At 38.0% G+C, this 12,055-nt stretch overlaps 1 protein-coding gene across 2 annotated transcripts; it reads right to left on the bottom strand.

Moving 5' to 3' along the window:
- Positions 1-1,974: 1,974 nt before the first annotated feature.
- Positions 1,975-7,285, bottom strand: LOC120437527 (programmed cell death 1 ligand 1-like). 2 transcript variants are annotated; one of them, XM_039608099.1, is made up of 3 exons: positions 7,017-7,285; positions 3,505-3,873; positions 1,975-3,266 (listed from the first exon to the last, which is right to left on the bottom strand). In XM_039608099.1, exons 1-3 carry the CDS (start codon positions 7,072-7,074, stop codon positions 3,100-3,102), a joined length of 594 nt encoding a protein of 197 aa, XP_039464033.1. In that variant the 5' UTR covers positions 7,075-7,285; the 3' UTR covers positions 1,975-3,099. The 2 variants fall into 2 exon arrangements, with proteins under 2 accessions (XP_039464033.1, XP_039464034.1); XM_039608100.1 differs by lacking the exon at positions 7,017-7,285 and adding an exon at positions 5,523-5,668.
- Positions 7,286-12,055: the final 4,770 nt, after the last annotated feature.

Raw genomic sequence — 12,055 nt, 5'->3', positions numbered from 1 at the left:
CAATGGCACCAACGGGACACATGATAGCTTTTACCAACAGAATTGAAATGAATGTCATCAGTTCATGAACTGACAAATTCCAGTCTGGCTCTGTTCTGCAGGCTTGATGGACCGTACACTCCATGATGGGGCGTAAATAAATGAACAGAGAAAAATAAATAAATTTACATGACCTTCACTCTAAATGGGTTTATATAAATATCATATGTACTATGGCAATTAAAAACATTAGCAGACTCTGTGGGTCCAGCTTGCGCAGTGAAGCACTATTTGCTACTGCACTGGGCATTCCAATTTCCTCCTCTACCCACAGTTCAGTTCTTTTACCGTGTGGCAAAAGAACTGAACTGAGGAACAAAATTTATTATTTATGTTTTTTGGTTTTTAATTTTTGCTATTTTTACAGGAACAGGCAGAGGAGAGAACATGCAAAGCTGGAGAGATCACACATGTCACTCATGTCATTGTATTAGTAACTTTTCATTCTGTTTTCACACAATTTTTTATAAATAAAAACAGACTTGTTTTTCCATATATTGTGAATGTGTGTCTTTTATATTTTCAGGTCAGTCAATGTGTGGAATATTTTGTTTAGATACGGCAGGCGTTTTTGAGGGTTGTAACACAGATTTTTCTCCTGCCTTGGATCTGAGCTACTCTGAGTGAACAAATGCAAATGTGCCAGGCCTCAAAGATAATGGGTGGTTTGCACAACAAAAGCAGGAGGAGAATCGAGCAGACGACCTGGGAAAATCTCAGCAGGGGTGAATAACACCTCGGGACTTGCACCAGAAAATAAAAAAGTCAGTAATTCTAGTAGGTTTTAGGTTCAGGGGAGTCACGCAAATTTGCGCAGGGTTAGTAAATCTAGTGTTAAGACGCTGAGATGAGTTATGTCAGCCAGAAATGCCAACTGACATTTTCACTTTTCATCCCACAAAAACTGTGGTCTTTTCCCTTACTGTCCATGAACTGACAGATTTCCTTACTCTGCTCAAAAACTCTATTGAGAACTTTTCCCCGACTCAGCCAATGGACCTCTGTATGATAAGGAATGTCTGTAAACTCTGAATCTAGATGCAATAAAGTCTTTGCTTCTTTCACTCAACTGTGTTCTTAAATTAGTGGCCATCTCACAAACATGATCAGCAATCGTATTTCTCCTCAGGCTCACATTTGCCAAAATTTGCGTTTTGTCTGGACACAAGACATCGGTAAATGGCCGGGCTGATTTGGCTGTCTGCTCTGCTACAATAAAACTTGCTTTCACAACAGCTTCACTTTGTCATTTTGCTCTAGTGAAAAACGTCTGGTGAAATGTCAGATTCTTCTTTAGCTCTTCTACTTTCTGTAGTTTCTGCGTTTAGGTTTTTCAGCTTATCCTGATGTTTTGTCTCGTAGTGCCGTCTTAAATTAAATTCCTTCATTACAGCAACATTAGCTCCACTAATAAGACACACGGGTTTACCAGCATCACTGTAAACATATATTCAGTCTCCCACCGGTGCTGAAAGGCTCTGTTTTCAGAATCAACTTTTCTCTCCACCATTGTGAGCGGCTAGCTTTGCAATAACAGAAGTTTGACTTGATTGATGCGGGAATGTTCCCAGGTAGCCTAGCGTTCAGCAAGGAGGCTGCAGCACTGCATTATGGGATCTGTTGTTTGTGTGTAATTAGTGTGTCATATCGCCATGCATAACAACGATAATAAATCTATATAAATTGATCTTGCGGGCTGGATATAATTGTACGTCGGGCCAGATGTGGCCTGTGGGCCTTGAGTTTGACACATATGAGTTAAAGAGTATCTAGATTATTTTATTATGTATTATTGGAATCTAGCTGAGATAGAAATCTGCATCAGCTGCTCAGGAAATAAAACAGAACAGTTACAGCCACAAAAAACACATGAACAGACTGAATTAACACAACAATAGAGTCCTAGTTTTGTTTTTTGTTTTTTATTAGCAAAAACGGTAAAAAGCAAAAAGAGTAAAATAAAACATTGCAAATGTAACAACACCTTGAAATATTTAAACTGAAATAACAACCAGAAAACAAACAACCAAAGAGTCGTTCATGGAATGAAAAGTTCAATAAAGCTTCACAGATCAGAGGAAACATCTAATACATAAACCATTCATAGATTTGGTTTCATGACACTGTCAAAATTACTGTTACTGTCTTTGATCTCCACATGAGGATCAGTCTGTGTGGTTCAAACCTCTCAGAATGAGTTTGATCTCACAGATAACTGAACCTGAAGATGAAACAAACAAGCTCACTGGTTCTGATTCTGTAACATTCTGGGCACTGAGCTCATGGATACTGATGAGAACCAAAATATGAAAAAGTAATTTGCGTGTCCCACAGAAATGTAAATATGCAGGGCTAAGCTCACAAACACAAATCTGACATTCATTTTTCTCTACAAACTAATTTAGCTGCTTCAGACCAAACATACAATCAAATGATGAAGACCTGTGTGTGTTTGAAACATTTAACGCACATCATCAAAACTGAACATGTCTACTAATCATAATAATTTACAATCGTCCAATACATCAGAAGCCAAAAATGCTCAGTGTTGGAACATAACAATGTATGTTGTTAACAATGCTAACAGTAACAGTGTCAGCTTTAGTAATTCTTTCAACATTATGCAGCATCTACTGTAAACTTGTTTACTACTGTAAACAGCCTGTTGATTAAAATTTCTTTGATCCTTCTTGGATCATTTTGGGTCTAATTCCTTAGGACTGTCCCACAGATGCTGGAGGTTATGATTTTTTTTTTTTTAATTCTTAAATTGGATTGTCAAATTATGGTTAAAATAACCTGCAATTTAAATAATTGCAGTTTCCCATTTTCAGTTGATAAATTTGCTGCACCTTGTTCTCCACCTTTTTTCTTCTTTTTGATTATCTGTTATTTTTTCTTACTTGAGGAAAAATTAGCTTTTTCTTTAACATTGTCTCTGCTGTGAAATCTCTTTGGAATGAAGCAACTCTTCTGGTTTTCTACATGGATGTGATTGTTTTAGTTTCTGAAATCAGACCTGTGCTTTGTGCCTTAGTGATACAGGCATCTCTTACATCTTCAAACATGCTGCAGTTCAACAGGAGGCTGGTATGAATCCTGACTCTGCTGTTTTTTATGTTTTCTGTAGACCAGAAAACCAACAACAGCAGCAACAAGCACAGCAGTAACACTCAGGCCAACGATCAGTCCAACAGATCCATCCTCTGTGTCTCCTCCTGTCCGACCTGCAGGTGAGAAACAGGTGTGAGGTGTCAGCTGTCAGGTAGGTGATGAGTGAAGAACAGAACAGAATCCATTTCCTCTTCAAACTGCTGTCAGACATTATCTACTGCACTCTGATCACATCACTCAGACCAGCTGCTTTCTACAAAGTCTCATCAACAACATCTTTAGAAACAAACATCAACAACCAGGAAGCAGCTTCACCTCTGATCACACACACACTCAACTCTACTCACTCACCTGGAGGATCAACAACACTCAGTGTGATGATGCTGATGGGGTCACCATCCAGATTTGCTCTTTTCCTTATGTTTGTTCCTCTCATGAAGACACGACACTCGTATGTTCCAGTATCATTAATCATCACATCCTTCAGAATCAGAGACACGTCTCCATCCTTCATCTGTCTGTCCTGCAGATCCACCCGGTTCTTATAAGATGGATGCTGGTTTTCTAGATCGAACCGCTCATCCCGGTACAAAAGCACATAATCTGACTCCATGTCAGCTCTGCTCCACTCTACACCGATGATGCTGTTATTATTGTTTGGAGCTCGGCATATTAGAGTGACGTTCTTCTGTCCAGGCTGAGCTGTGATGGTTTTCTGGTCTGAAAGAAGAAACAACACAGAGCAGAGAGGTTAAAGGTCGAAGTACAATCGTCGCTTAGCTATGCTGTAATAGAGGCTGCTGGGGGATTCCCATGATGCATTAAGTATTTCTTCTTCAGTCACCTTTCTCACTCACTTTGTTTTAATAGACCTCTCTGCATTTAATCTTTAATGATTAATCTCTAGCTCTCTTCCACAGCATGTCTTTGCCCTATGTTCCTCCCCTCACCTCCTACTGGTTGCAGCAGACGGCCGCCCCTACATGAGCCTTTTCTCTGTATGTATTGTTGTAGGGTCTACCCGTACAATATAAAGCACCTTGAGGTGACAGTTGTTTTGATTTGGTGCTATATAAATAAAAATGGAATTGAACTAAATTGAATACGGCAGCCATTCAGAGTGAAGACACACTCAATGCGAGATAGCAGCCTCTCATTATAAGACACTGTGAGTCTCTGCATGCTGCCTTTATGGAGCTACAGCTGTTTGTATACACTGAACAAAAAGCTTTGTATCTGGGCTGGATGTAATGAAATGTTCTTAGCGTAGCATGGAAATCAAATGGAGTGGTAAAAGCAGAGGCATTTCTTTACACATAGGCAGGTGGAACATTCTGTAATGTGCCTTAAAATGTAGCTAATGCAAACTAAAGGGTGGATCAACAGAGGTGGCATGCAGTGGCATGTTCCACCCAGGTTCAAAGTGTTACTGCTAGCTTATTTTAATAAACAACATTGTCATATATAAAACTACGGTGGCACTCGGGGTGGCAAGAGATTTTATTAGGTTGGCACATGCCACTCCATGCCACCTCTGTAGATACGTCTCTGGCTGTATACTGACTCCTGAAACTCCAACACATCACACTGACACACACATTACACTTCTTTGTCTCTGTGCTGGAAACTGGACTGCTGAGCAAGCGGGTAAATCCACAGAGATCACAAGACCTTGTGATGTCATCACAAACAAACAAACTGATTCAATATGAAACTACATGTTTGGGAAGTAACATGTAAACCAGACTGATGTTTATTCCTCTTTATCTCAGAGGGAAACACCGTTTGGTTTATAAACCTCACCTGCAGAGACAAACACGAAGACACCGACAATCAGCAAAGTCGAGCAGAGCGACGCAGTTACAGCAGACATTTCCGTGGTTTTGTTTGTGCTGATCTGACTCTTAGTTTGTTCTAAATTTCTGAGTCTGTTGATTTTTTCAGTGAATAAAATAACCTCAGTCTTTAAAAAACGTTTAAAAATGACTACAGTATGTTAAATTTGAGTTTTAAATAAAGGTGAAACATTTCTTTTTCACTCATTCCTACTCCACACTTGCATCATTTTGTAGGATGACCATAAGTAAGTGCGTCATAACTAAAGCGGTGAAATCTAAAGCAGGTCTGAGTGTTTAACAGGTTCAGTTCTTAAATGATCTCCACAGAACAACACAAACATAACCTCTCTCATCATCAATCATCAGCTACATACTAAAGACCATCATCAGCCAAAGGACTTCAAAATGATGTCACTGTATAAAAATGTATATTGTACTATGGAGGAGGCAGCATTTAGCTGTAGCCTCCATAAAACCACAGAGAACTTTGTCCATCTTTGTACAAAATAGTCAAATATTTAAAACACTTACTTGTTTTCTGGAGGAACTCTGAAATCCTCAAATTCATTCATCCATTTTTCCATTTCTTTCCATTCTTTTCATTTTAATGGTAAAAATAAATATTCAAAATATTTGACAAACGTAAAGAGCAAAAAGAAAAAGTACAAAAAAATAAAATAAATAAAAATGGACCTCTGTACTAAACATCCAGAGAACAAACTGAGCTGTATTTCCTTGTCAGCTGTTTTTATACAGACACACCTCAGATCCCTGTGACATCAGCACCCACAGCATCACCTTAGCAACCACATTCCTCTCCACCTATCAGCTGTGAGTTCACATATTTGACAAACAAAGGGTGCTTCTGGTGGATGTTAGAAATATTTCGTGACCAGCGAGACGTATTAAAAGAAATAAATAAATACCAAAGATATCAAAAAAGGTAAGTTCTTTTGTAAACAGCAGAGTAATAATGTGTAATTCCACCTTTACTTTGACCCAGAGCACAAAGACTATATGCAGGTGAAGTCTATATTTCATGTATATGTTTTATATGATTACTCTTTTATAATGAAGTTAAAATGTATGTTAATGGCTAGAAAGATTCTAAAAAATGGATTTTATTCCTCTGTGTACCTGGCATAAATAAAACCTATCTACTCCTAACAGTTAAATCTTGCCTGCAGACACAAACACAAAAAACCCACAAACAGAGAAACTGATCAGAGTAAAGCAGACATTCCTCTGTTATCTAGTTGTGATAATCTGTTGTCTTCTAAATGTCTTAGTCTGTTGGTATTTTCAGTGAAAACAGAAACAGAGTTTCAATCTGACTAAGATTAAATTCAAGATTTAAATAAGTCACTGATTATGATAAGAGATCTGTGATTGAGCTACTTGGTTGACTTTCCCGTAAGTGTTGATGAAAGAAGAAGTTTGGGTAACTACATATAAGTGCGTCACAATGAAATATTAGCTGTCACGACCATAAAACCACAGCTGTTCTGAAGAACTCTGCCTACCTTTGGTATCCAATCTGTTATTCCACTGAAGACCATAGCAACACTTTAGAAACCACAGTCCTGTCTTCTCCAGCTTTACATACACATATTTAACAAACAAGTACATTTACAAAGTAACAGGAAGTGAACTGTTCTCAGTGAAACAGGTAGATGTGTAGAAACAACATCCTGTCTGTGTAGTGTACGTGAATTGAAATCAACTTATTCTAATAAGTAAAATTCAAATGTCACATGTACCTAAACATCATGTACAATGTCCTGTATAACACGGTTATTTACAAAAACAACACTCTTTTCTTAATTCTTCACATACAATAGGAAAAAGATAAACCCCAAGAGAGTGACTGTTCAAAATATATCCACTGTCTTGAGTGAATGCATTTTTTCATTTGAAAACCAAAACAAACAAACAAACAAACAAACAAAGCATTGATCATAAATCCAGCAGGTCTGATACACATACTCAGACAACATGAATGGAAAATGTAAATAAAACACTTACTCTGTTTAAAACCACCACAGTTGTTTCTGGTGTCGTCTGTGTCATAGACGTCATTCATGACTCTACTCCGAGTACAAAGCGCTTCATAAGAACCATTTACTGTTCACGATTTGTTCCCTCAGAACTTCATCAGTTATGAAATTTAAATGACTAAAAAAAAACTGAACAACAAAAAACATTTAAGTTCTATGAAAAGCTCAAACCAAATTAATATTTTTTACAGCACCCACTACAACTGTCACAATCTAGAGACAAAATTTTTATCAAAGTTTTAATAAACTGAACCATCTGTGAGGAACAGAAACAAGTCCAGGGTAAACCAGTGCATTCTGGGATACTTTGAAGGCTCATATGACCGTGTGGGAAATGTGGCTCAGAACAAGTTTCAGAATAAAGTAAAACAAAAAGGCAGATGGAATTTTCCAATTAATTATTATTACTATTGATTATTATTTAAATAATATCCTGATTATTTATCAAATCCTGAGCAGCTGTGTGTTGGTGGAAAAGGTGTGTGTGTGTGTGTGTGTGTCAGTATCCTGGTCAAACTGGTTCAGCAGTGAGTGTTTGTTTATTGTACAGATGTGTGTTTTGTTTCACATGAGCTGTTGGTTTGTACAGCAGAATGAAAACACACAAAGTTTCTTTCCTTCTCCATTTTTATTCTGTGTTCATGAAACATGTGACAGTGACGTGACCTCATGTGTCAGTGGAGCAAACAGAGCTGATTAGCTGTTAACAAGATGCTTAGCTCAGCTGCCTGAAAGCGATAAAATCACACAGTTCAAAACGTTTTGAAACAGAACGGCTGTTGTTGTGATTGTGTAGATTAGTGCTGCATTCATTTGATCTCTAGTCAAGGCTGTGGAAATGATGAGCTGCACCTCCTGGTGGATCACCGGGGAAATTGTTGAACTAAATAGCAATAAAAATTAAAATACAGAAAAAAAAAGATGGCACTGGTGTGTGTGGCTTGCCATCTGCTTCTGTCAATTGTGTTATTGTTTGTTTTGTTTCTGACAGTTCTTGCCACCAAATCAACTCACAACTGTTGTATGAATGCCCCCAAACTTTTGGATCTTCAGTTTTTTGCCATAAGTTTTGAAAGCTCTAATCAGAAAGAGTTAAGAACAGGATATCCATCACCCCTCACTGATGTTCTTACTGCTACGTGGAGCGCTTCCACCTGCCCCGACACACCGTCATTAACGCCGTAAACGTGCTGGTCAGCTGGTGAAGATTAAACCTTGCCTTAGTGTTTCTTCAGCGGCTGCTCCAGTTGGTTATTGTCTGTTCCATCGCATCCCAGGGCGTCTCCTGGATCCTGTTGCCTCTTGTCTGGTTCTTGTGATGGGGTTGGGTGGAGGTGAGCCTGCTCGCTGCTGGTTTTTTTTTTTTTTGTGTCTTGGGAGTCGTGGAATATGCTTTTTGAATTTGTGCCCATTAACCTGGGCTTTACAGACAACTTCTACCCAGGCTTCAGCTCCAATGAGGATGGCTCTAATAAATGTCCGGTCTTTAGCAAATAAAACATTCAGTTAGTGATTCGAGCATTATTTCTGAACTGTTGCCCTCTGACTGCTCATTTCTTAATGCTCCAAGGATGTCAGGTAGAGGAGGAGGAATACTGACTGTTTTTAAAATAACTTTCAGCTTTTAGTTCCAGCTTTGAATTTCTCATATTTGAACTGGGAGGCTCTCAACTGGTTGTGTGCAGTAATCCATCATCTGCCTAAGTTTAACAAAGATTTTATAAATTACTGTTCATGTTTTTGGCTGAAATTGTGACTAAGTGTGATCGGATTTTAATAGTTGGTGATTTTAATATTCATGTCTCTTCCCCTGATGGATCGTTTGCTCAGGAGTTTTTAAATCTTTTAACCTTGTACAGTCTGTAGAAAGCCCTACACATCAGCAGGGACACGCTCTTTAAACTGACCTTGACCCCTGTCTCAGTTTGCTCAAATTTTAGACTCAAAACTCACATTCCTTTCAAAGCTATTGGAAAAAAAAGTTTTTTTCCAACTGATTATGTTTTTGGATACTAATGGTGGGTTTTCAGTCTGGTTATAAACATCAACACTCCACTAAAACAACACTTTTACGGGTTTTTAATTACATAATTCTAGCAAATGTTTGCGGAAGATCCGCAATTCTTGTGCTTTTAGATCTTAGTGCAGCGTTTGATGCTGTTGACCAACCACAGTATTCTTGGAACACTGATCTAAAGGTTTAAAGGATCTTAGATCAGCCGACCTGCTGCTTTCGGTTGTCCCCAAAACTGGTTGAAACTTAGAGGAGAAGAAGCTTTTTCAATTGTGGCTCCAAAAACTTTGTAATATGTTGCCTTTAAATATTAGACAGGCATCTTCGCTTCTTGCTTTTAAGTCTCTTTTGAAAACACACCTTTTTTTAGTAGCATTTAGACTGGTGTGAGTTGATATGCTTTTTTTCCCTTCATGTGCCTGTTTTAATGTGGATGGTTTTATCTTTTGTTTTATATCTTGTTTTATTTTTGTACAGCACTTTGGGCAAACTTTCCACTTTTTAAATGTGCTATATAAATACATTAGATTTGGATTTTGTATTTGAAAATCATTAATCTATAAATCAACACTAAACTTTCCAGGTGATGGCTATCTGATTATTTGTAACCTCTAATTATAAATTATTCCAATTCACTGGAATCAGAAAAAACTATTTTACTTTCAAATATTTAACAATTAGTTTCTGAATCCTCTTGGGTAAAAAAGCCATTAAACTCTGACATCTTGAAGTAAAATGTGAACAGTAATCTGTATTAATATTAATTAATTCAGTGTGAAAACACTGCCACCATGAGGTAAAAGTGAAACATTACATAATTATGAAAAGACACATTTGTGGGATCATGAATTATGCTTAATCAACTGGGTATAATATGGCACGTGACTGATTCTTCACCAGATTTACCTTTTGTTAAATCTGTTGTGCAACAACAACAACAACAGTCTTTATTTATAGAGCACATTTAAAAACCAGCGGTATACCAAAGTGCTTAACATGAAAGACTGAGAAGTAACATGAGTATTATAAGGCCTCAGCAAACTATCAAATATACTCACAGGTCAATGCCACTAATACACAGGGGTAGTATAAAATGCATATCAAGTAAAAACATAATAAAAGCACAAGCCATAAAAAATATGTATAAAGAAAAATAGAGTAAGTGTGTCAGGTGCGAGCATTAACAAGCAGGAAAGGCGAGATTAAACAAATAGGTTTTTAACCGTGATTTAAAAGATTGAATAGAATCGGACGCCCGGATCACGATCGAAGGTTATTCCACAACTCTGGTGCAGCCAGGGCAAACACCTGGTCACCTCTAGACTTCAGCCGAGATCTAGGCTGCACCGAGAGTAACTGAGTAGAAGAACTCTAGCACTGTCAGGACCCCTCGAGTATCACAGAATTTCAGACTTTATTTTTCACAGAAAGTTAAAAACACATCATCCATGGTGATCCTAAGAAGCTCCCAGCCAAGTCACAGGAGTGTTATACCCACTGAGATTTAAATTCATCCCTCTCACCTAAATGGACATTTATTAGTTTATGAAAATAACAGCAGCAGAAACTGGTTTGTATAATCAATCGATTAGTACGACTCTCATGCTGCTATGAGAGAGTACAAATCTGGCAAACTCTTTCATGTTTGTGTGTTTTTTCCTTTTAACCAGATGCAGATTTGTGCGCCATCTCTTCTAACTTTGTTATACTTATCACCACAATGTGTTTGTTACTGAACACATTCTGAATTATGATGTCACTAACTAATCTTTACTGGTGTATAGGCCCTTTGTACATTACTCTTTTAGACTCAAAAATATTAAATATTCCAATAAAAAATACACAAAAAATGACATAAAACATATAAAAATGTGTTTGATCTATTTTTTTTACTCTGGTCTGAGATGCTCGGGGGACCAGTTAGAGACCAGCAGCTGGACGTCAGTGGTTGGACTGGTGGACTACTTCAGTGAAGAGTAGACGACGTCTGGCTCTGGTTTAAAGTCTGAACACAAACACAAACAGTTCAAACAACAGGAAACATGATTACAAGCTTTGTAGTTCAATCAAGACCTCCAGTCTCCACCTCTCTGCATCACACACAGTCCCAGTTCAACTGGGTCAGAGCTCTGAGTTTGATCCAGGATGAGGTTTGATCAGCTTATCTTAGCATGATGGATGCAAACAGGTTTAGCAGCTAGCTTGTCTCTATGCAAAGTCAAAGATAAAGAGCAGCTGTACCTGGGCCTCCTTGTTCTGATGGTTGTTTGTCCATAAGTCACGTCTTCACTTCTCACTGCTGAGTAGACCACAACTGCAAAATAAATATCTGCAAAATGAAAACAAAAATCATTGAAGGTACAACAACGTCACAAGTGCAGCTACACACAGTAAAACATTTTTACTGTTTCTAATGTTTCATCACGAGAGTCCATGACAGTGCCAACCTTTGCAAGGGTCAAATTTGTAACCAGATGAATTTGCACAACGCTGTTTGTGTGACTTCTCAGAGTTTATCGTCCAATACAGTGAAGAAATTACAAGAACATGTAAAACTTTCTTTCTGTTCTTCACACGGTTCAGTAACCTGAGAACTGTGATGGATCATGAACAGGAGGAGCTACATGTCGCTGATGTTCTGCTTTATAAACCGCAGCATCTTCTTAGTTTTTTTTTTTCTCTCGTCTTAACACCTCTGCTGTGAAACACTGAGTGACCACAAAGAACTGTGTTTCTGAGAAAGATGCAGGTGGACGACCACAAAGCTGCCATCTTCTTCCACTGCAGACTGACACTCTTCACCACAGAGCACAAAGCAAACACATTCTCACAACATGATCACTGTTATTAGACAAACCAGTAAAAACTGTGGTGAGAACGTTCATGTGTGATGGATGAACTGTAATCAACAACAGGAAGTTGGTTTTACAGTTTGCCGAACTTTGAAAGAGTAAAAAGTGTTTATTATATTAAACAACATCTTGTCGATTCAG

This window comes from Oreochromis aureus, linkage group 3 (genome assembly GCF_013358895.1).
Source record: "Oreochromis aureus strain Israel breed Guangdong linkage group 3, ZZ_aureus, whole genome shotgun sequence".
In the NCBI taxonomy this organism is placed as follows: domain Eukaryota; kingdom Metazoa; phylum Chordata; class Actinopteri; order Cichliformes; family Cichlidae; genus Oreochromis; species Oreochromis aureus.
Note: the sequence above shows the minus strand (reverse complement) of the source record. Positions and strands in the feature narration are given on the sequence as shown.